Source organism: Grampus griseus (assembly GCF_964374135.1).
Source record: "Grampus griseus genome assembly, chromosome: 14".
Lineage (NCBI taxonomy): Eukaryota > Metazoa > Chordata > Mammalia > Artiodactyla > Delphinidae > Grampus > Grampus griseus.
Genome location: NC_139008.1, coordinates 37623747 through 37646280, shown reverse-complemented (window position 1 = coordinate 37646280; position 22534 = coordinate 37623747). Strand labels below are relative to the sequence as shown.

The 22534-nt window shown below is 60.4% G+C and overlaps 4 protein-coding genes and 1 long non-coding RNA gene across 5 annotated transcripts; 3 read left to right on the top strand and 2 right to left on the bottom strand.

The window, feature by feature from the left end:
- Window positions 1-63: 63 nt before the first annotated feature.
- Window positions 64-6335, top strand: TBL3 (transducin beta like 3). The gene is made up of 22 exons (XM_082671543.1): window positions 64-183; window positions 1680-1731; window positions 1812-1907; window positions 1994-2041; window positions 2146-2287; window positions 2377-2461; window positions 2547-2717; window positions 2802-2877; window positions 2950-3043; window positions 3129-3310; window positions 3403-3544; window positions 3645-3703; window positions 3787-3890; window positions 4366-4513; window positions 4599-4829; window positions 4903-4973; window positions 5057-5213; window positions 5293-5351; window positions 5604-5707; window positions 5793-5864; window positions 5953-6111; window positions 6195-6335. Exons 1-22 carry the CDS (start codon window positions 143-145, stop codon window positions 6302-6304), a joined length of 2403 nt encoding a protein of 800 aa, XP_082527669.1. The 5' UTR covers window positions 64-142; the 3' UTR covers window positions 6305-6335.
- Window positions 6336-6690: 355 nt separating this feature from the next.
- On the bottom strand, window positions 6691-9096 carry NOXO1 (NADPH oxidase organizer 1; the record flags this gene model as incomplete). Its single annotated transcript, XM_082670696.1, has 8 exons — window positions 6691-6958; window positions 7039-7156; window positions 7783-7896; window positions 7996-8177; window positions 8319-8496; window positions 8598-8673; window positions 8854-8934; window positions 9031-9096. 8 exons carry the CDS (start codon window positions 9094-9096, stop codon window positions 6691-6693), a joined length of 1083 nt encoding a protein of 360 aa, XP_082526822.1.
- A 2861-nt stretch (window positions 9097-11957) lies between these two features.
- On the top strand, window positions 11958-14420 carry GFER (growth factor, augmenter of liver regeneration; the record flags this gene model as incomplete). Its single annotated transcript, XM_082671204.1, has 3 exons — window positions 11958-12218; window positions 12571-12767; window positions 13692-14420. 3 exons carry the CDS (start codon window positions 11958-11960, stop codon window positions 13852-13854), a joined length of 621 nt encoding a protein of 206 aa, XP_082527330.1. The 3' UTR covers window positions 13855-14420.
- Window positions 14421-16174: 1754 nt separating this feature from the next.
- Window positions 16175-19578, bottom strand: LOC309832919. The gene is made up of 3 exons (XR_014297721.1): window positions 19557-19578; window positions 18579-18643; window positions 16175-16335 (listed from the first exon to the last, which is right to left on the bottom strand). It is a non-coding gene; the product is annotated as an uncharacterized lncRNA (long non-coding RNA).
- SYNGR3 (synaptogyrin 3) lies at window positions 17579-21792 on the top strand. Its single transcript, XM_082670968.1, has 4 exons — window positions 17579-17732; window positions 19631-19868; window positions 20126-20268; window positions 20363-21792. Exons 1-4 carry the CDS (start codon window positions 17634-17636, stop codon window positions 20570-20572), a joined length of 690 nt encoding a protein of 229 aa, XP_082527094.1. The 5' UTR covers window positions 17579-17633; the 3' UTR covers window positions 20573-21792.
- Window positions 21793-22534: the final 742 nt, after the last annotated feature.

Genomic DNA, 22534 nt, shown 5'->3' with positions numbered 1-22534 from the left:
CCGCTGCCCTCAGCAAAGATGTCGCCGAGGCCGCAGCGCTGGTGACGTCACATTAGTTGCCGGCGGTGACGCCATCCCCCGGCGCCGACAGTGTGGTGTCGCGCCCAGGTCTCCCTCACGCGGCGGCGGCGGCAGCGGCGACATGGCGGAGGCGGCAGCCGGAGTGGGCCGCTTCAAGTCCAAGTGAGCCGGGGCTCCGCCGGGGAGGGAGCCGGCTTCGCTGCCGGAGTAGCGAAGGCGCCTGGCGTGGGTCCTGCACCCATTTGGGGAGGGGGTGAGGGCTGGATACGGACAGGCCCGCGGAGTCCTCGCGGGAGAGCCGGCACTGACTGCTCTCGGAGGGCGGGCACTGGAGTCCCACCGGGTGCAGCTGGCTTCCGCTACTTAAACTTGGAGCCGGTTTGGGGAGGGGGAGGGGGACAAGAAATCCGAGAGAGGGAGGAAGGGGCGAACTGAGCACAGGTCGAGGCTGGTCCTGGACGGGAGCGGGACTCCCCAGCGCTCAGGTAGCAGGAGAAGAACCACCTCTGGGGCAGGCGGCCTGGGGGGTTTCATCTGCTGTTCCTCTTCTCCGGGGAGCAGCAGGAAGAGAGGTCAGGAGATGGGCTGGTCCTCCGTGGCCAGGAAGCTCTCAATCCCGTGCTTTTTCAACCCCCAAACTTATGCTGAACATCTAAGTGCTCAGTGCCCGGGACCAGACACACTCAGCCTCGCCCTGTGCAGCAGTCTGGTGGGATAAACATATTAAGCAAATCGTTTCTATCAGGACCTGTGACACGCATTAGCAAGGGGTAGCCCTGATGCCGAGACCATCTGTTGGATGGTCGAGTGGGTTCAGGGGGGCTCCGTTTCATCTTGGCTGTCAGGCTTCCTCCAGCGGAGTCATCCAGGCACCTTTGAAATTCGGGAAGAGAGACCCGGGCCACATACAGGGAACAGCCCATGTGAACACAAAGAGTCAGGAGACACCCCTCGAGGCAGGGTCTCGTAAACGTGTAAGGAGAGCAGAGGACTTTAAGGCAGGGTGATGACATGAACAGAGTTATGTTCTAGAAGGCCTCTCTGGGAGCAGGGTTTGAGAGAGTGATAGGGACCAAATGAAGAGGCTGGAGCAGCTCCCCGGAGAGGAGAGTGCAGTGGCTTGGACCAGCATGGAAGTAGCCAAGAGGGAGGGGAGAGGACAGCCTGACACTTTTGCTGAAATAAGAATCTGCTCAGAGAGTGAGATGGAGGAAGGAGCCGGGCTTGGGGAAGGGGCAGGCTGGACCTCAGGAATGAAAGTGTTGAGGATGTTGAAGAGGATGTTGCTCTGGGCTGGTACCCAAGCCTTGTTTCTCATGGCCAGCAGGGGGCCCCCAAGGCCTGTCTTCCTCCATACCGGGGAGTCTGGGAAGACTTGGACTGCCCTGGGACCCGTGTGGATCACGGACCAGCCCAGGGTCCCAAATCTTCTGTAACATGGGGGTACCCATCTCACAGTACAGCTGAGAGTTAAAGAAAGGAACAGTAGAAGAGCTCATCACTCTTCCTCTCTCATGCCTCCTGCATCCCTGCTGCTACCCAGGAACTCCTCAAGGGCAGGGCCCTATTGGGTTGATCTCTAGGGGAACATCTAGCGCAGGGCTGGGCACTGAGGATCAAGGGGTGGGTGGTTCACTCTCTCCCCGTCTCTCCTCCAGCTATGCTGTCGAGCGCAAGATCGAGCCTTTCTACAAGGGCGGGAAGGTGCAGGTACTGGCCTAGGGGAGCAGAGTGGTGGGGCAGGCAGGGGCTGAAAAGTGTTACCTTGACTAAGACTCCTTTGTCACTAGCTGGATCAGACTGGGCAGCACCTCTTCTGTGTCTGTGGCACCAGAGTCAACATCCTGGATGTGGCCTCGGGGACTATGCTGCAGAGCCTGGAGCAGGTGAGGGCGGGGGAGGGTCAGGGTAAGGGGCTGGTGTGGGGGGCAGCCTATTCTCATGGCACCCTGTGCATTCACTCTCGCCCCAGGAGGACCAGGAGGACATCACTGCCTTTGATCTCAGCCCCGATGACAAGGTATATGGGACCGGGACAAGAGGTGGGCTCCGGTACCTCCCAACCAGAGTTGATGAGGATGGCGTCCATGCCTCTGCCCCCAGCTGAACTGCGTGCTCCCCCAGGTGCTGGTGACAGCCAGCCGGGCACTGCTGCTGGCTCAGTGGGCCTGGCAAGAGGGCAGCATCACCCGCCTGTGGAAGGCAATACACACAGCCCCTGTGGCCACCATGGCCTTTGACCCCACCTCCACGCTGTTAGCCACAGGTAGGACCCCGGCTGGGTAGAGGGAGCAGCTAGAGCCAGGCAGGGGGCTTTGGGCATACAGCCCCTGCACCTCGAATACATTCCCACAGGCGGCTGTGATGGGGCTGTGCGTGTCTGGGATGTCGTGCAGCACTATGGGACACACCACTTTCGGGGCTCACCGGGTGTCATACAGTGAGTAGGGGTGGCGGAGGGCGGGTGGGTGGGGCGTCACAGTCAGGGTGGCATAGCTCACCAGCCCCACTCCACCTGCCTGCAGTTTGGTGGCCTTCCACCCGGACCCCGCACGCCTGCTCCTATTCTCCTCAGCCGCAGACACCAGCATCCGCGTGTGGTCGCTGCAGGACCGGTCGTGCCTGGCCATGCTGACTGCCCACTACAGCGCTGTCACTTCTCTGACTTTCAGTGCCGATGGTCACACCATGCTCAGGTCAGTAGCCAGCTACCCAGGCCTTGGCAGGAAAGGGACGGCCACAGCTGAGACTTGGGAACTGAGGTGGCTGTTTCCCCCCAGCTCAGGCCGTGACAAGATCTGCATTGTTTGGGACCTGCAGAGCCTCCAGGCCACAAGGACCGTGCCGGTGTTTGAGGTGGGGCGCCAGGGCCATTGAGTGGGGCGGGGTGGGGTGCGGGGCTGCCACCTCTGACCTGCTCGTCCTCAGAGTGTGGAGGCTGCAGTTCTGTTGCCAGAGGAGCCGGCGCCGGAGCTGGGTGTGAAGTCTGCGGGCCTGCACTTCCTGACAGCTGGCGACCAAGGTGGGTGGGGCCAGGCCAGGGCGGGCAGCAGGGGTAATGGAGGCCTGTGGACCCGTGAGTCCCAGCGGCCCTTGTCCCCACACAGGCACACTGCGCGTGTGGGAGGCGGCTTCTGGGCAGTGTGTCCATGCACAACGGCAGCTGCCAGGTCCCGGGCGGGAGCTGACCCACTGCACCCTGGCCCGAGCCGCTGGCCTGCTCCTCAGCGTCACTGCTGACCATAACCTGCTTCTCTATGAGGCCCGCTCCCTGCAGCTGCAGAAACAGGTGAGCAAGCACTGCCCCTGCTCGGCCCACAGCCCAGGATGCCAGCTCTCCACTCACACAGGCCCTGGCCTGTGTCCCTCCTGCCCCTACAGTTTGCCGGCTACAGTGAGGAGGTGTTGGACGTCCGGTTCCTTGGGCCCAAGGACTCCCACGTTGTGGTGGCCTCTAACAGCCCCTGCCTGAAAGTGTTTGAGCTGCAGACGTCCGCCTGCCAGATTCTCCACGGCCACACAGGTGAGGGCGCCAGGCCAGCGCCCCCGAACTTCACCCAGGATTGGATTGCCCCGCCTTGCCATAGCTGTTCTCTAGCCATTTCTTCTCCACCTTTTTCTAGATATTGTCTTGGCCCTAGATGTGTTCCAGAAGGGGTGGCTCTTCGTTAGCTGTGCCAAGGTGAAGCACCACGAGAGGTGCGGGGGACAGGGTCCTGGGTCAGGAAGCCCAGCCCAGCCTCTCCTCACCCATCCCATCCCCAGGATCAGAGCATCTGCGTCTGGAGGATGAACAAGGCAGGCGAGGTGGCCTGTGTGGCTCAGGGCTCTGGACACACACACAGCGTGGGCACCATTTGTTGCTCAAGGTAGTGGTTCAGGGCTGGGGTCCGGGGTGTCACGGAGGCAGAGGCGGGTTTTGCCTTGCTCTCTGAGTCTCCAGCCTAGGAATGTGGACTAGAGAACAGGGGCTGGGGCATCCTCAGATGCTACTGTAGGAGGTTCCTAAGAAGTGATCTTAAGGTTGTGTGGATAAAAGAGGAGGGGTGGTAGACCAGGGACAATGACACTAAGCAGCTTCTAGGGGGAGAGGGTGCTCTTTAGGCCTGGGGCTCCCATTGTTGGGACCAAGTCCCTGAGTTTGACAGCACTGAGGGCACACAGTGCAGACTCGAGTGGAAGCAGGTGGTCCCAGAGGTGTTAAGGCGGTGGCACATTAGTTCACATTCCGGGACAGTCTTTCTGGTTTGGACCAAGGTCTGACAGGCCTGAGCTGTGGTGCGCTGCAGACAGGGCTGGCCAGGGCTCAGCAGGTGTCTCCCCCTCCCCCAAATCGGGCCTCAGGCTGAAGGAGACCTTCCTGGTGACGGGCAGCCAGGACTGCACTGTGAAGCTGTGGCCCCTCCCTGAAGCCCTGCCATCCAAGAGCACAGGCCCCGATGGTGGACCTGTCCTCCTACAGGCCCAGGCCACGCAGCACTGCCACGACAAGGTGACCGCACGCAGCACACAGGTGGGGTCGTAGCAGGGCCCTTGCTGGGATGGGGATCTGAGCTGCTGTCTGCTCCCACCACCAGGACATCAACAGTGTGGCCATCGCCCCCAACGACAAGCTGCTGGCCACGGGGTCACAGGACCGCACGGCCAAACTCTGGGCCCTGCCACAGTGCCAGTTGCTGGGCGTCTTCTCGGGCCACCGGCGTGGCCTCTGGTGTGTCCAATTCTCGCCCATGGACCAGGTGTTGGCTACGGCCTCGGCCGATGGCACTGTCAAGCTCTGGGCACTGCAGGATTTCAGCTGCCTCAAGGTAAGCCTCCCTCAGCCCAGGCCTGGCCCCCTACCTGGTGACACCTCACACCTCCCCTCTCCCCACCCTGCAGACGTTCGAGGGACATGATGCTTCTGTGCTGAAGGTGGCATTTGTGAGCCGCGGCACACAGCTGCTGTCCAGGTGAGTGGGTGAGGGCGGGGCAGGGTTAGGGGTGAGCTAGGGGCAGGCCCCAGGGCTGAGCCCCCTCCCAATCCTGAACACAGCGGCTCTGATGGGCTTGTGAAGCTTTGGACCATCAAGAACAATGAGTGTGTGAGGACGCTGGACGCCCACGAGGACAAGGTCTGGGGTCTGCACTGCAGCCGGCTGGATGACCATGCCCTCACCGGCGCCAGCGACTCTTGCGTCATTCTCTGGAAGGTGTGTGGCCTGGGGTGGGGTGGGGGGACAGTGGGCAGGACAGCGTGGGTGTGCCAGTCTGACCCCAGTCTGACCTCAGGATGTGACCGAGGCGGAGCAGGCAGAGGAGCAGGCCAAGAGAGAGGAGCAGATGGTCAAGTGAGTTGGGGGTCTCCACCCAACCCCTCACGGCAAGTCCCATGTGTTAGCACCACCCCTGCCCCTTGGAATAGGGCACATTGGCGTCCCTTCTCTCTATAGCTTGGGGAAACCAAGGCTCGGAGCAGCAACACAGCTCACCCCCAGCAGGTGCTCAGGCCCGGGCTGCAGACTCCTCAGCCAGCCCCGATGGCTCTGCCTTCAGCCCTAGCCAGGTCCCCTAGTGGTCCTGTTCCCTCCTTCCCCCACCAGGCAACAAGAACTGGACAACCTGCTCCACGAGAAGCGGTACCTGCGGGCGCTGGGCCTGGCCATCTCTCTAGACCGGCCCCACACTGTGCTGACTGTCATCCAGGGTCAGTGCTGCCTCGGGCCAGACAGGCGGCAGGGGTAGTCTCTCGGGTCCTTCCCCAGGGCTCAGTCTCCTCTCTCCTCCCATAGCTATCCAAAGGGACCCCGAGGCTTGCGAGAAGCTGGAAGCCACGGTGCTCCAACTGCGGCGAGACCAGAAAGGTCTGGGGCAGGCAGGTCAGGGCTGGATGGTGCCTAGTAAGGCTGGGGTGGCCCAGCAGGCAGGTCTGACGGTCCCCATCACCCACAGAGGCCTTGCTGCGCTTCTGTGTCACGTGGAACACCAACTCACGGCACTGCCACGAAGCCCAGGCCGTGCTGGCCGTGCTCCTGCAGCATGAAGCCCCGGAAGAGCTGCTGGCCTACGACGGTGTGCGGGCCTCACTTGAGGCCCTGCTGCCCTACACTGGTATGTAGACCCAGCCCCAGGTGGGCGCAGGGGGCCGTCCAGCCAGACTCCTCCTACCCTGATCGCCTGCTGTCCTCCCCCAGAGCGGCACTTTCAACGGCTCAGCCGGATGCTGCAGGCAGCCACCTTCCTGGACTTCCTATGGCACAACATGAAGCTGCCCACCCTCCCCGCGGCCCCCGCGGCCCTCTGAAACACACCAAAACATGTACTTTGCTATCTCAGCTGCCTGTGTCTGTCTGGGCTTTGTCTCACCCCAGGTCCTGGACCACTGCCTGGGCCAGCCCGAGGCTGGGCCCACCAGCCAGCCCCGCCCCCACACTTTGGCCCAAGATCCCCCAGTCCCTGCCCCTCAGCACAGACACTGGGTGGGGGTCAGTCAGGAGAACTTTACTCAGAAGACAAGGGAGAGTGTAGTCTCCTTGCCCCACCAGCCAGGGAGTCCCACCCTCAACTGCGCATCCCACAGCCCTGAGGCTGATGTGGCTGGCAGCCACCATCCTTGGGGTCTGGAGCCTCTGGCCTGCCGCTCCAGCTGTGGGGTGCACAGCGCAGCCCTCCACAACATGCCACACACTCTCAAGGGGGTCCGTGACACCCTGGGTCCTGCTCCAGTGCCTCACAGGTGATGGTGCAGCAGCAGCTCTGAATGGCACTCCGAGATGGTCGGGCAGGCACGGTAGGCGGCAGGGTCGTGGCCTGGGGGGACTTGGGGGAGCTTTGGGCCTCGCCCTCCCTGTCCTCACCACCATCTACCCTGAGGTGGAGCCATGGTCCACTGAGGAGTGTGCCCAGCCCGTCAGGCTGCAGTATTGCAGCTGGGAGAAGACCAGTACGGCCTTGGAACCTGTGGGGGAGGGCGGGGTTTGGTTAGCACTGGGCCCTGCCTCTGTTAGACTGGGCCCACCAGAGCCCCACCCCACGTACCTGCACAGCCACCAACCACAGTCTGATGTTTCCAGCACACGCACGCGTGCCCCTGTGGTCACAGACAGCTCATCGGCTTGGCTGCTCTCGTAGGAATGGGAAGCACAGAACTGGTACCCTGGGAACGGATCCTTGGTGGTCACCACAGAGGCCAGGGCCCCACCTCTTAGTCCCTGCATCATCTCCTGCTGAATCACCACCTCCGGGCTCCCCTCTGGATCTCTGCTGACACCAGGGACCGCTTTAAAACCCAGTGCGGGGCTTCCCTGGTATCGCAGTGGTTAAGAATCTGCCTGCCAATGCAGGGGACATTGGTCCAGGAAGATCCCACATGCCGTGGAACTAAACCCACGTGCCACAGCTCCTGAGCCTGCACTCTAGAGCCCATGAGCCACAACTACTGAGGCCCGCGCACCTAGAGCCCGTACTCCACGACAAGAGAAGCCACTGCAATGAGAAACCTCTGCACCGCAAGGAAGAGTAGCCCCTGCTCGCTGCAACTAGAGAGCCTGTGCACAGCAACGAAGACCCAATGCAGCCAAAAATAATAAATAAGTAAATTAAATTAAAAAAAAAACCCAGTGGGGCTCCGCCTCACTGTGGGGACCAAGCACACACTACAGGGCCACTGGTACCCCCTGGTTGTCCCAAGGCCTCATTCCTCTGGCTTGCGTGCTGCTTGTGACTCAGCTTTGCCGAACACAGCCCCGTGGTGGTGGGTGTGGGGAGGAGGGTTAGTCTCACCACTGCTCCCTAGGGACCATTCCCCATCTCGTCCCTGGCCCAGGGCCACCTCTTCCAAGTAGGGAGCAGGAAACCATGCCATCTGCTGGTTCTCATTCGCCACCAGCCACCAGCCTGTGCCCAAGATAAGGGCAGGGGGTGTTTTGGTTCCTGAGGCCCACTGGCATCCCAGGGGGCAGAAGGATGTGTCCCCAGATTCCCACCCAGGCCCACCTGAGGGGTGTTGCAGCAGCACATCTAGGGCCTCCTGGGCCCGAGCATGGAAGGGCTGGCCCCATGTGTCCTGGGTGCTGAAGGGCTGCAGACAGTGCAGGCTCTGAGCCTCCTGGCTGCGGATGGCAGGGCTGCCCGTGGGGCCTGGCAGGGGCTCTTGTGGGGCAGGCAGGATCACCAGGCTGGTGAGGGTGCAGGTGAGAGGTGGGATGTCCACCTGTCCATTCAGCCTCTAAGCCTCCCCTCATTGGCCCTTCCTCCACCCCGCCTCCCCCATATTCCAGATGTTTCTGCTGGCAGAGAGTTGGGGGTGGGTCAGGCACCTGCCAGCTGGCAGCACAGGCTCCAAGTCCATGGGTTGTGGTGCAAAGAAGCCAGTGAGTACCGGGCTGTGGGTCACACGCTCCCCTGTCGCCAGCAGCGCCCTTGAGTAGGTCTCCAGCAGCTGCAGGCGTGCCAGGCCTCTGCCAGTGCGGCCCCAGTGCACCAACAACGATGCATCTGTGGCCAGGATAGGGACTGACCGTGAGACACACACCCCAGGGCTCCCCACATCAGACTGCTGCCTCCCCCGCCCCTCCTGGGATCCTTGCTGGCCTGACCTGTAAGCTTGGGGAGAATGCGGTCAGATCTCCGCAGCAGACCCGCCTCCACTGGAAAAGTCTCCTTGAGGGTTTTCTGAAGGCGAGAAGGGGCGTGTCAGTCTCCGAGGGCCCACTGTTCCCCTGGGAGGGCGGGGGTCCCTTTCCAGGATCTTAGGGGCTGGAAGCCCGAGTGGGCACAAGGGCAGGCAATGCGGGGTGGTCACGGGTGGGTCATGCAGTTGGGGGAAGTCAGGGTGGCTCCAAACTCACTCACATGGAGTCTCCTGAACTCCTCCCAGCTTCTTCGTGCAAAGGTGTCGCTGTCATCCGACCAGCACACGGAAAAGGCGAACGTCTGTTAGATGAAATAGGTTGGGGGCCTCTTGGAGGCGCTAGGCCAGGAACTCCCTCCCTCCCCCTTGGGGCTGGCAGGGGTCCCATCAGTCCCGACCTGGAGCCTGTCTGTCTGTACCAGAGCTGCCCCGCTCACAGACACCGGGTGCCGGGGGCCTGCCATCGCTGTGGCTTCCCCAGATCTCCGTCACAGGTTTCTGGAGTCTGTCGGGTGTGGTCAAGCGTCCCACTGCCTCCCTGCCTACTTGGGGAGGAGGGGAGGCCTCGGGTACCCAGAAGACGGTTTGGAATTCCCCGGCGATGCCCCAGACCTGCCACGTCCTTGCTGCACTTCCCTGCCTGTGACTGGGTCCTTCACAGCTTCCTCACCGCACCCCTAGCCTGTAGAGGGGCAGGAGCACAGGGCTCCGTGGATGGGAGGAGAAGCAAAGAAAGAGTAGAAGGGCTGGGGCTGGGACTGCGGCCTGAGGCCCTCCTGCTGGAGTCTGGCGGTGGGTGGAGGAGGAGGAGAAGGAAGAGCCATCAAAGTGCCGCCAGGCCTGGCCACACCTCCCGGCTCTCCCACACCCTGTGTAGTGCTGAGATCGGTCAGAGCCACCTGCCGGGTGTGCCCTTTGGCTCTTTGAACTCCCTGGGGAGCTAACAGCAGTCGTCATCAGGAACCAGTGACCCAGTGTTAAAGGCTTTAAGTGCTTTGTTTGGCTTAATCCTCACATTGGAGGAAAGGTCTCTATAATGTCCCCAAATCACAGAGGAGGAAATTTGTGTTAAATGGATATTAACTGTCAGGGTTTCTTTCTTTATGTGTTGGGGAGAGGCGGACGTCACAGTTTTACCCCATAGGTTCCCCTGTGGTGGAGAGACTTGGGGCAGGATGAAGAGGGTCACCAGCGCTTGGGGGATGGGGGAAGTGGCGACTAGGACTGTTTTGAGAGCCATCTCTGAATTCATGATTTATCATAGTTTGCTGTAAACACAGCCTCTGAGATCAAGAGTGACCATCCCCCCACTAACTGGGGTGGTGAAGGGAAGGCCCTAGAATCCCCAGACAGGTGGTGTGCCCAGGTGCCCCACATCTCTGGACTGCTTCCTTATAGGGGAGATTTTTGGAGCCCCATCCAACCCTGGCACACAGTGGTTCTTCCCCCTGTTGGAGCCACCGGCTCTGTGTTGAGACTCCCTCTACCCCAAGCCCTCGAGGGAGGCGTCAGCCTCTATGGCATCCCTCCAGGAAACCACTCTGGCCTTGACAAAAGGCCTTTGTGTATCTGTCCAACCAGTGGCTCTCTCTGAAACCTTCAAACCTTCCCTAGTCTTGGCCCAGGCAATGAACACCTGTGGACATAGGCCTAATTTTTGCAAAGTGCCTTCAGCCCAGCTGTCACCTTGCCAATCTCAGTGGGGGCCACTGGCCTGGTAGGGTACAGGGTGGAACAGATCCTGCTCCCTTGGAAGACAGAGGAGAGAAGTGGGAGAAGGGCCAGCTTACTCACAGCCAGGGACCTAGAAAGATGCTGAGGCCTCTCCCTATGCCAGCTGAGAGCCCCTGCTCTACACCCCCAACAACCTAGATCCTTTCCACTCTTTCTTTCTTGACACCCCCTACCTTCATCTCTCACCTGGACAACTACCAACAGCCCCATCCTCCCCCAAAGCCTGTGCTCCTCACACGCTCCCATGAAATCCACTCTTCAGAGGAATCTTTGCAAAACAGAAATGGGATCAGGCCAGGGTACCCTGCCCAAAATTTCCCAGCACCTTCCCAGGGTCCTCAGAATAAATTCCCAGCTGCCACGGCAGTTGATGATGTCCTTGGTGGGTCCCTGGCCACCTCTGGATCTCTCCTCCCACCACCCTTCCCAGGTCCTGTCCCACTGGCCTTTCTGCCCATGCAAGTAGCCAAGATCCTCCTCCCTCCTGCGTTGGCCTTGACTGCCCTCCTCAGTTGATTCCTCATCCTTCAGGCCACTGCCTAAGTGTCACCTCCTCAAGGAGGCCTCCCAGATTTACCATGCCCTGTTCATGGCCCCCATCACAGTTTGTACCTGAACATTTATTAGTGTGACTCTTTTTTGTTTGTTTGGTTTTGTTTTTTCCGTCTTGACCACTGGACTATGAGCTGAGGAGGTCACGGACGGACAAATCTTGCTCCTTGCACAGACCAGTGCCTAGAACAGTGCTTAGAACAGATTAGGCACTACACAAATATTTGCAGAATGAATTAATGTACATATGGAAGCAGAGGTATCCCTGAGGCCACTCCCGACGTGGGTTTAACCTCTTCAAGTAGGCTGTAGGATTCGGGGCGGGGTGCGGGGGAGAGAGGCTGCTCGGTACTCTCGGGAGCCCAGAGACGCACCTCCTCCTTTGCAGGCACGGCCCTGCCCCGCGTTGCCAGGCGCCCGTTGCCATGGCGCCGGTCGCCAAAGTGGAACCCGTGGACCCCCAGCACCAACAGCACGCCCTCTGTGCGCTCACGGCCCAGCTGGGCGCTCCCCCAACTGAGGGCACAGAGCCGCGGGCACGCGGGACGGTCAGAGCGGAGCAATGGGGGCATCGAAGACCGTAACACGGACGTGGCCGAGGCCGCAGCCCGAGGCCGCGGCACGGCCAGGGCGCGTCTTCCACAGCACGCTGCTCTTCTACTGGAGGAGGCTGGAGCGCAGACACGGACGACGCAGGTCGGGCACAGGCCGTGGAACGAGGCCCAGGGGCGCGGCCAGGACTCGGGCCTCCGGTTCCGCGCACACCCCGACCCGGGTCTCCGACGCGTCCTTAGCCCGGACCCCTGTCTCTGCCGCTTCCCGGGCGCAGACCAATGCCCCCAGCCCCGCCTCCATGCCGGATACCGCCCCGGGCCCCGCCCCCACCCCCAGCCCCGGCTCAGCCCCAGCGCCCGCGCCCGCGGCGCGCGCGCCCGGCTCCTGTGGCCGCGCCCTGGCGGCGGCGCGCGCGCTGGCCTGGAGGCCGACTTGGAAGCCCAGCTGGAGGCCGACCTGGCCCGGCAGGCATTGCGCGGGCAACATGGCGGCGCCCGGCGAGCGGGGGAGTTTCGGCGGTGGGAACCTATTCTCCTTCCTACCCGGCGGCGCGCGCTCCGAGGTGATGGACGACCTGGTGACGGACGCGCGCGGCCGGGGCGCGGGGCGGAGAGATTCCGCCTCTTTGGCCCGGACGCCATCCCAGGCGCCGGCCTCCGATTCTCAGGTCGCCGAGGACGCCTCCCGGAGGCTGCCCTGCCGGGCCTGCGTGGACTTCAAGTCGTGGATGCGGACACAGCAGAAGGTGCAGATGCGGGGGGGCGCCACCTCCCCTCAGAGGCCCGCGAGCCCTGCTGACTCCTAGCCCCGGCCCCCACACCTTGTTCTCAAGCACCCCGGGCCGACTTCCCAAGGCCCAGGCCGAGCGTTCCCACAGGCCCTAAGCCTGAGAGACTTTGCCTCCCGGGTTTGGCTGTTCCTAAACCTTGCCCCCAAGGTAGCCCAGGCCTTTCGGCTCTTAGCCACATGTGGGCTGGATCGGCCTCAGGACTTGTGTCTCCAGTCAGCGGGCCTGCGGCTGGTGGGGGAAAAAGGGGAGCTTTGTAGGTTTCTGGTTGGGGAAAACCGAACTGACCCTTATCGGCCTCCTTCCGCAGCGGGACAGCAAGTTTAGGGAAGATTGTCCTCCGGATCGCGAGGAACTGGGCCGCCACAGCTGGTCTGTCCTCCATACCCTGGCGGCCTACTATCCCGACCTGCCCACCCCAGAACAGCAGCAAGATATGGCTCAGTTCATACATTTATTTTCCAAGTTTTACCCGTGTGAGGAGTGTGCTGAAGACATAAGGAAAAGGTAAGTTGTGTCTGCACAGTCTGCAGGCAGCAGAGCATCCCGCCTGGGCCTGGGGCCCCTGGCTGATGTCATAAAGGGGAGCCTAGAGAAATAAGATGCAGAGGTGGCAGAGGGTTGCTGAGAGCAGGGACCACCAACAGAGAAGGGATTGGATCATCTGAGCCATCTTCTTCCTCCTCAAAGGCCAAGCTGTTTGGGGCTGCTGCTGGGTACTGCTTCTTTCTGCAGCCACAAGGCTCCCAGGGAGGGCTTCCCTCATGAGATCCCTTGCTTAGCACTGATGGAGGCTCTGGCAGGTTTCGGAGGACTCCACTTTGCCTAACTTCTGGAGCAGAACTGCCAATTTCAAGACCTTGGGAACTCATTGCTGTTGCTTCCAGGAGCCACCTTTTCTTCACTGGGGAGCCCAAGAACTGTTGTTTGGCACCCATGGCATTTCTGGGCTGGATGTGGGGGGCAGGGCAGCCCTTGCTGTTTGAAGCCTGGGCATTTAGAACAAGGTCTCTTGCTGAGCTGATGTAGCAGGGCCACAGGTGCTAAGAAACAGATCTGTTTTTCAGTTTTGCCTTTATGCCAACCCCACCCCTTCCACACACTGCCTGGGGCCAGGGACGCTGGGGTGAGGATTCCTGATTGTTACCAGGTTGTAAAGTTGAGGCCTCTGCCTCAATGTCTTGCCCAGGGCTTTTGCCAGGGTTTGCAAAGCTCCCGAGGTGAGGGTTTGAACAGGCCTAGGAGTCCACCAGGCCTTGCTGCTGCAGGGTCTGCCCCCTTCTGGGAATTCAGAGCATGAGGGCACTTCCGGGTGTAGCTCACAGCAGTGCCCCAGCTCTCCTCCCTGAATTGAGCAGGCAAGGATCTGGTGGGGCGGGGACAGTGGGAGCACTGCCTGCCATCCTTCTCCTTGTGCTCCCCCACACGCAGGATATGCAGGAACCAGCCAGACACTCGCACTCGGGCCTGCTTCACCCAGTGGCTATGCCGCCTGCACAACGAGGTGAACCGCAAGCTAGGCAAGCCGGACTTCAACTGCTCGCTGGTGGACGAGCGTTGGCGCGACGGCTGGAAGGACGGCTCCTGTGACTAGAGGGCAGCCAGAGCCTGTAGGCGGCCTGGCCAGAGAGAGTTGGGCTTATTAAAGTGCGTGTCAGAGCCAAAGCCTGCCTTGTCTCAGTTGGGTGGTCCCCAGACGCTACCCGTGGAGCCCTTTCCCTCTCAGGTTCTGAGTGTAAGTGGGGGTACCCGTTGCAGGCACCCCGATGGCCTCCTGCTCAACCCGCGCCCCGTGGTGCTGCAGGTGAAGGAGGCAGGAGCAGCCTAGGCTGTCCCTTCCTTAGGATTTGGCCTCCCGCCCACTTGACACCCTGCTGCCTACTTCCCTGCACAGGAAGGTGACAGGCCTGGCTGGGCTCCCCTGTCTCGCCCCTCCGGACCAGGCAACTGTCTCCCCATCTTGTAGCTAGGGACAGCTAGGGGTACAACAGGGACGGTAGCTGCAGAGGCTGTGTGCCATTTGCACTTCAGGAAAGAGGCCTGGGGGCTGAGCTCTGCTGTGCGCCTTCTGTCTGGCTCATGGTCTCACAGAGCCGTCCCAGGCCTGTCAGAGGAGGCTCCGTGGAGCTTGAGACCAAAAATAAAATGCTGGAGAAGTGACTGAAGACCTGGCCTCAGTGTGTTTTGTGCTGGGATTTGCAACGATGGACAGGGCCTGCCCTCGTCCCTCTGTGGTCTCCTGCTTCCTCCTATCTGGGTTCTGGCTCCTTAGGAAGAGGGAGCAGTTCCAAGGCAAGGGTGGGCCAGGATGTTCCAGGAACACCAAGGAGGCTGAGTTGCTGGAGCCAAGGGAGGATCAGAGAGGTGAGGGGAGGTCACATGGCAGGAGGTCCTCAAGGCCCCAGCAAGGATGTGGTTTTAACACCCAGCTCCCATGGAACATAGTGGAGGATTTGAAGCAGAGGAACGGCAAAATGTGACTTTTGAAAGGTCCCTCTGGCTGTTGAGCTGGAATGAGGCAGGTGTGGGCGAGAGGAGGGGGGGCAGATAACCCTGTGGCAGCCGAGAAGGAAGCTCGCCCCAGGATGAGTGGGAGGCCTCACTGGCTACACTCTGAAGGTGGAGCCCAAGGTGGCTGTGGGGTTCTGGCCGCTGGAAGGAGGGAGTTGCCCAGTGTATCAGTGAGATGCAGAAGGCTGTGAGTGGAGCAGGTTTGGGGGTGACCTGGACCCAGGTTTTGGGCCTTCACACACCCTCTCAGCCACACCTGCTCCCAGGCACTGGCTCCCAGCTGGAATGGCCCAGCAACAGTGCACCGTACCCCTGTGGTTGTACAGCTCTCACCTCTCCCCATAGTGTCTCAGCTCCTCCCTGGGCAGGGGCCAACCTTTGGCACAGCCTCCTTGGCATCTTTACCCCACTGGCCCCACGGGGGTGCTGGCTTCCTCAGGGGCTGCCCAAGGGGCCAGGTTACATAAAGAAATAGGAGGCAGGGAGCAACCAGCAGAGAAGTCACTGCTCTTTCCTCCTACAGATGGACGTCCCCAGCACAGGGCTTGTCTCTGGCCTTTCCCGAGTCACCTGTGCGCTGGGAGCCAGCAAAGCTGTGGTCAGCTCAGGAGCACGCCGTCCATGTTTGCTCTCCCTCCTTCCCTGCCTCACTTAACTTTTTCCCTAACTCTGGCTTCCCCAAAGTTTCACCTCCCAATAAAACTCTTTAACTTTGCCACAGATTCTGTTTTCCAGGGTATCCAGGCTAAGATGAGTGGGACTGTAGTTCAAGGGAAAATTCTGGCTCAAGTTGTTAGCATGGAGACCAAGACAGTGAGCATAGAGCAGGGAGAAGAGCCCCAGGACCATGCCCTGGGACCCCTAAGGCTCAAAGGTCACAGATGGAACAAGAGATAACAAGAAAGAGATAACAAGAAAGGGCCCATGAAGTAGGTGGAACACGAGGAGAGGGTGACATCACAAGTATTCCTAGGAGGATGGGGACAGGATGGCAGTGGCTGCATTGCCCCTGGGACTAAAGGGAGCAGTGATAGCTGGAGGGGAAGTGGGCTCAGGAATGGAGCAGGTTTAGGCACTGATGTAAATGATCAAGTAAAAGGGGGAAATGAATGATGCATGAGACAGAGAGGAAACTGTCACTGACAGGGGAGAGGTGATAGGATTGGATGCAGTGTCATGGAGTCAACTAGTGGGTGGCACTTCTGACCACACCTGCCCTGGCTCAGTAGGGATCTGGATTTGAATCCCAGCTCTTCACTTTCTAAGTGTGATGAAGGAACTCAACCAGTCTGCCTTTTGTTTGTTCGTTTAAATTTATTTATTTATTTATTTATTTATTTATTATTTATCTACGGCTGCGTTGGGTCCTCGCTGTGCACAGGCTTTCTTTTAGTTGTGGTGAGCGGGGGCTATTCTTCATTGCAGTGCGTGGGCTTCTCATTGCAGTGGCTTCTCTTGTGGAGCACGGGCTCCAGGCACACGGGCTTCAGTAGTTGTGGCTCGCGGGCTTAGTTGCTCCGTGGCATGTGGGATCTTCCCAGACCAGGGCTCGAACCCGTGACCCCTGCATTGGCAGGCGGATTCTTAACCATTGCGCCACCGGGGAGCCCTTTTTTTTTTTTTTTTTTAATTTGGCCAACTGTGCAGCTTGCAAGATCCTAGTTACCCGACCATGGATCAAACCCGGGCCCTCCGCAGTGAAAGCGTGAGTCCTAACCACTGGACCACCAGGGAATTCCCACTTGCCTATTTACCATCTGAAGAATGGCAGTAAAACAGTCCCTGCCTCCACAGGTCGTGGTGAAACACCTGGCACTGTAAATGCTCAACAAATGCAGACTTTCCTCAATGTCCTAGACAGAAACAGGAGTCATCTGGGCCCCTGCCAGGCTGGCCTGGAAGGAACATGCAGGAAGGGACCTTGTCTAACCTGGAGCTGGGCCATCTGTGGCGAAGACCCAGCGGGGGTGCTGGGAAGCTAGGTACCCACTCTTCCAACTCCCCATCTCTGATGCTTCTCCCCACTCCTCGGCCCAAAACTAAATATGTCAGCAGAAAGTCAGTTGGGGAGACCCAGGAGTGTGCAGGGCTCAGTGAGCACCCTCGGAATGACAACATCCAACCACAGGAAAAGAACAGAGATGCCCCAACTCCCACCCATGTGTGCCTCTGGGCTCTGCCTGCCTGGACAAGTGCCCCTGAGGGCAGAGGCCATCCTCCCTCCCTGTTAGGGAGGATAGAATGTGAAGGAGAAGCTAGGGTGCAGTGGGAAGTCATGGGAAAGGCCCCAGTAACCTCCCTCTGGTCTATGGGGACCAGAGGCAGGAAGCTGGGTTCCCTTTCCCTGAGGGCTGGGGGAGACGCTGGAGCCCTTGGACCTGTTACCTCCTTAGGCACTCAGGAAAGGGCCCTGTACAGAGGAGTGGGGTCATGTCGGTCTGTCCACCCACGTGGCTACGGCAAAGGCTGAGCCCAGTGTCCACCTGCCCTGCTGACTCCTGACTACTTGTGAGTGGCCGTGGGGGACTCAGCCCCTTGACCCCGCCTCCTGATGGGGACCTGGCGGATGGTCTCCATCTCGGACCCTGGTCTTGCGGTGAGAGTGGGTGGGGTGGGGTGGAAGGTGGGCAAGGTGGAGCGAGGTGAGTGCTCCAGCCCTGCGCGCGTGGACCAGAGGGAGGGGTGTAGGCTCGGTCCCGCCCCGCGCGCCCCCGCCGCGGCCGGCGCGCACTCCCGGAAGGCGGCGACGGCAGCGGCAGCACTGGCAGCATCGGCAGCAGCCCCGGGCGGCCTCGGGTGGGGTCGGCCCGACGGACAGAAGGACAGAGGGCGCCGGGGACACGCGGCCCGCCCGGGCTGGCCATGGAGGGAGCCTCGTTCGGCGCGGGACGCGCAGGGGCCACCCTGGACCCTGTGAGCTTCGCGCGGCGGCCCCAGACCCTGCTGCGGATCGCGTCCTGGGTGAGTGGCCCCGGCCCAAGCCCCGCCCCGATACCCCGTCCCACTTCGCCTCGCCTCCCTCATCCCTATCACCTGCCTCTAGCCCCCTTCCTCATCCTTGCCGGCCCCTCCCCCGCCGGCCGCAGGTTGGGGTGACGTCACCGGGCAGGGCGCGCCCACCTGCGGGCGGGGGAGGGGCCGGCGGCGACAGCCGGGTACCTTGAGAGGTCACTGCCCGCCGCACCCACCTCTCAATTCTTCCTTAGGTCTAACTCAATCCCCTTCCTCAGCCCTCGCTCGGTTTTTCATGTGCTTACACCCTGGAAGCGGGCACAGGGGTGGGGGCGGGATTCGCGGAGGGGCTTGAGCGCTCAGCCTCAGCACGAGTAAGGGCTACCGGAGCCAAGAGAATCAGGCAGAGCCTACCCCCTACTTCTGCACGCACATCCTCCTGGCTCCTTCGAAGGGAGCTGGCCATTCCCAGGCCCCCCAGTTGCAGTTGTGAGTTGGGGGGTGTGCTCTGGGAATCCTCTGAGTGGGGCAGCTGGAAGGGGCTCTACACTGAGAAGGCTTCCTGGAGGTGGTGTGGGAGGGGCAGATTTAGAGGCAGCCTAGCCTACTGGGGCAACCTTAGGCCCAGTGGCCTGCTCCTCCTTCCCATCCCTCCAGGCAGGAGAGATGGAAGGTGGAATGCTGAGTTCTGGGTTTTGTCCACCTGGTGGTGGCTGGTGGTGGCACATACTCACCTGTGTTCCAGGAGGGCGGTGCCCAGAGTGGGGCAGGGGCCCTTGGGTGGAGTGACTGGCCAGACCAGGAAGTAGGGACCCTACGTTCTGGTCCCAGCTTTGACCTGATTTGTGGACCAACCTGTGGGTACGTGTCCATATCTTGCACCTTGGTTTCACTCTTGACTAAGTCTCTAGGAGCTGGGGCTGGAAAGGAGAGAAATGAAGTTGAAATTAGAGGTCTTTTTTTTAGAAATATAGGGCTGCCCAGAGCTCAAAGAGCAGCTTCTGGTTTAAAAGGACTGTGGTCCACACTCCTTTGCCTTCCAGCCCTCGTGGGCACAGGGCACTGAGGTTTGACTGAACCCCAGAGGTCAACAGTGTCGCCTTTTAAGCCCAACCATGTATGGATGGTGTTAATTAGCCACAGTCATGTGGGGCCATCATCCCTGGAGTGCCCACAAAGTGCAGGATGGTGGGTGGGTATTATTCCTGTCCCCAGCACCCCATGAGTTGTGCCTGCTACATTTGGCATGCTAAGAAATGAGGCTGTACAGCTCCCAAATGCTGAGGGTAGGTTCCACTCAGGTCCTGGCTGACAGCTCTGTGCAGCTGACCTTCTGCTGCCTGCCCCCCCCCCATACTCCCACCCTTCTTGCCTGACTCCACATCTACTTCCCCTAGCCCTGCTGACTCAGGCCTGGGGATCACTGGTCCAGGTGAAAGCTCCTGTTCCCACACTCTGGAGTGGGCCATGGGGGACACTACGGGCTCCACAAGATACAGAGGACCCAGCTTGAATGTCAGCCCTGGCTTTTATCAACCATGCAACCCTCCACAAGGCACTTCACTTGTTGGAGCCCCGATTTCCCCATCTACAAAGAGGATAAGAGCAGTGGCACTCTTGTGGTTGTTTGGGAGGATTCCATGAGCAAACACATGTAGCCATTTTACACACAGTGCCTGGGCACAGTTGATGCTCACTAAATGGTATGTTTTGTCCATACTTACTAAACTTGAGGTAGATATTAAGGGAGGGGGTCCCCGAAGACCCCCACCCAGAGATAGATCCTGTGCTGCAGGGGAACGCAGGGACACTCCCGAGGGCATGGGCACTCACGGTGGGCTAGGAGACCTCGGGCCTCGACCAGGAAGGGGCCATCGCAGGGCCTTGAGCTCTCCCACCGCCCACAGGTGTTCTCCATCGCCGTCTTCGGGCCCATAGTCAACGAGGGCTACGTGAACGCCGACAGCGGCCCGGAGCTGCGCTGCGTCTTCAACGGCAACGCGGGTGCCTGCCGCTTCGGCGTCGCGCTCGGCCTTGGGGCCTTCTTCGCCTGCGCCGCGTTCCTGCTGCTCGACGTGCGCTTCCAGCAGATCAGCAGCGTCCGCGACCGTCGCCGCGCGGTGCTGCTGGACCTGGGCTTCTCAGGTAGGCGGGGCCGTGAGGGGCAGGGCCTGGGGGAGCGCGCGGGGCTTCTCGGGTGGGCGGAGTCGGAAGGGCGGGCTTCGGGGCGGGGCCAGAGGGAGCGCGTAGATTCTCAGCCGATTGGGGCGGGGACAGGTCCGGGCGGGGCGGGAGTGGGCGGGACGGGTCGGGTTCTCGGTCTGCGGATTCTCCTTCCCGGCAGAGCTGGGCCGGGCGTCTCGGTGCAGCATCCCTTGACCCGCCCGCCCACCTGCCCGCAGGGCTCTGGTCCTTCCTGTGGTTCGTGGGCTTTTGTTTCCTCACCAACCAGTGGCAGCGCACGGCGCCCGGGCCGGGCACGACGCAGGCGGCAGACGCGGCGCGGGCCGCCATTGCCTTCAGCTTCTTCTCCATCCTCAGCTGGGTGAGTGCGGCCGGCGGCCTGCGGCCGGCAGGGACTGGGGCCAGGTAAGGGTCGGGGCAGGGTCGGCCCTGGCTGACCCCGGACTCCCCCTCAGGCGGCGCTTACCGTGAAGGCCCTGCAGCGGTTCCGTCTGGGCACCGACATGTCGCTCTTTGCCACCGAACAGCTGGGTGCTGGGGCGGGCCAGACCTACCCAGGCTACCCAGTGGGCAGCGGTGTGGAGGGCACCGAGACCTACCAGAGCCCGCCCTTCACCGAGACTCTGGACACCAGCCCCAGAGGGTACCAGGTTCCTGCCTACTAGTGGCCAGCAGGCCCAGACCAAGGCACAAAGGCTGCCCCACCAATGCAGGATCCAAGGCTTCCTGGGACCTCCCTCAGGTCCTCCTGGCCCAGCAGCAACGTGTGGATGCTGTGGTCCATCTGGGGCCAAGAGAGGGTAGCCTCCAGGGTGCCTGGGCCGTTCCCCCCAAGTTCCTCCAGTCCCTTTAGTCCCCAGCCCAGGGCCAGAGGTCCTGAGGAGAGAACAGCACAGCCCTGGGCACGTGTCCTTCAGCCTCCAGTGGACCAGCCTAGGCAGCGGGCCATTCCCCTCATGAGCCAGCCAGGCAGGGCTCACCTGTACACTCTGGTGTCAGGGGTCCAGCTGCCCTCCATAGCCAGATGCAGGGGCTGCCCTGGACTGGGGGTGACTGGGGGAAGGGACACCACTCTCACCCCGTGGCCACTGTTCCCCATCCCCTGTCCCTGTGGGTAGTGGTGGTCCTTGCTCTGTCCTGGTGGTTCACCCTGTAGGGCCATGTGCTCTGTCTGGAGCCTCCCTCCATTTCCTCTTACAGGCTCACTAGAGTAGCCCAGCCCTGTCGATGTTGTGATTGTGGTCAAGTCTTCAGGTTTCACCTCGTAGTTCCCCACAAGCAGCCCCTCTTTTCTGTGGCCCCAGCTCCGGCCCTTACCTGCCTTGGCCCAGGCCCTTGCTGGGGTGCGGGCAGCTCTGGCCAGGAAAGCACAACATGGCTGTAGGCCTGGGCATCAGCCCTCTCCCAGCCCTTCAGTAAGACCTTGCCCAAGGGAGGCTCCAGACATCTGGGTGCCCAGCAGGACACACCCCTCACGAGGAGAGAGGCCTAGAGGCTTCACCTTCCCACCATGCCCTGGAGACAGCCATTCCCCGCAAACCCCTTTACCTCGGCTCCCTGGACTAGTCCCTCAGCTCCCCACACTGCACCCCATTTTAAGGCCCAGCCCAAGGTTGGGGGTCCCTTTGCATAGCTGAGTACTCATGCATTGCTCAAAGCTGGCTTTTCACATTAAGTCAATACCAAATGTGGTTGCCACATTACATTTTTACAGACAGTCGCCTCCCTCTGGAGTTGCAGTTGAGTGACAACCCTGTACATTGTAGCATAGACCAATTATTTGTGGATATTTAAGTGAACATGTTTACAATTTTTGTATATATGAGTCTCTCCCTCCCTCTTCTGAAAGAACAATCTGTGATTGTGTATTTTCAGTGTCCCATGTTCCAACTGCAGCTTCTTTACAATAAAGACTGTAAATGAGTTTACTGTGGTCCAGACACTCTTGGAATCCTTTCTACTCCTGCCCCTCCAGTGCCAGAGGTTGGGACCTGAGGGGCACCAGGGCCAAGAATCCAGAAAGGGGCACAGGGAGGTGGAGACCAGGCTGATGCCCATGTTCTGGAGAGTGCTGGGGAAAGCAGTTGTGATTTCTCCAGATGTCTGCTTCTTACCGCCTTCTGCTCCTGGGAGACCACCATGTGTACCATGCAGCATCCAGAGCCACATTCCCTGGCCAACTCCCCTTTGGAGATTTCCCCAGCTTGGTCTTGTTTACTTTTGAATTTGTCTATTGGGATTCTTATCTCAGTTACTTTTTCATTTCTGACTGATTGGTTAATAACATTCTGGTTGAATGAAGCAGGTAAGAGCTGGAGCTGGAATGCTGGCTTGGCCGTGTTCAGGCTTGGTCTTTCTGGGCAAGTCTCTCAGCTTGTCTGTGCCTCAGGCTCCCCTTCCGGAAAAGGAAAATAGTAGTTGCCATCATCAAAGGAGGAAAATAGTAGTTGCCATCATCAAAGGTGCGGGAGGGGTTAACGTAAACGTGTGTGTGTGTGTGTGTGTGTGTGTGTGTGTGTGTGTGTCTTTAAGAATCGGTATTTTCAGTATTGTTAATGAGATAGCTCATCTTCCAGGTTACTCTTTGGGGGTGCTGCTTGTGCTCAGGTCTGCAAAGAGGGCATCAG

Excerpts from the sequence above, each read along its gene's own strand:
- TBL3 (XM_082671543.1), top strand. The coding sequence starts at position 143 with ATGGCGGAGGCGGCAGCCGGAGTGGGCCGCTTCAAGTCCAA. Across the intron at positions 184-1,679 it reads GTGGGCCGCTTCAAGTCCAA|CTATGCTGTCGAGCGCAAGA; the intron begins GTGAGCCGGGGC and ends TCTCTCCTCCAG. Across the intron at positions 3,891-4,365 it reads GGCACCATTTGTTGCTCAAG|GCTGAAGGAGACCTTCCTGG; the intron begins GTAGTGGTTCAG and ends ATCGGGCCTCAG.
- SYNGR3 (XM_082670968.1), top strand. The coding sequence starts at position 17,634 with ATGGAGGGAGCCTCGTTCGGCGCGGGACGCGCAGGGGCCACCCTGGAC. Across the intron at positions 17,733-19,630 it reads TGCTGCGGATCGCGTCCTGG|GTGTTCTCCATCGCCGTCTT; the intron begins GTGAGTGGCCCC and ends CACCGCCCACAG. Across the intron at positions 20,269-20,362 it reads TCTTCTCCATCCTCAGCTGG|GCGGCGCTTACCGTGAAGGC; the intron begins GTGAGTGCGGCC and ends ACTCCCCCTCAG.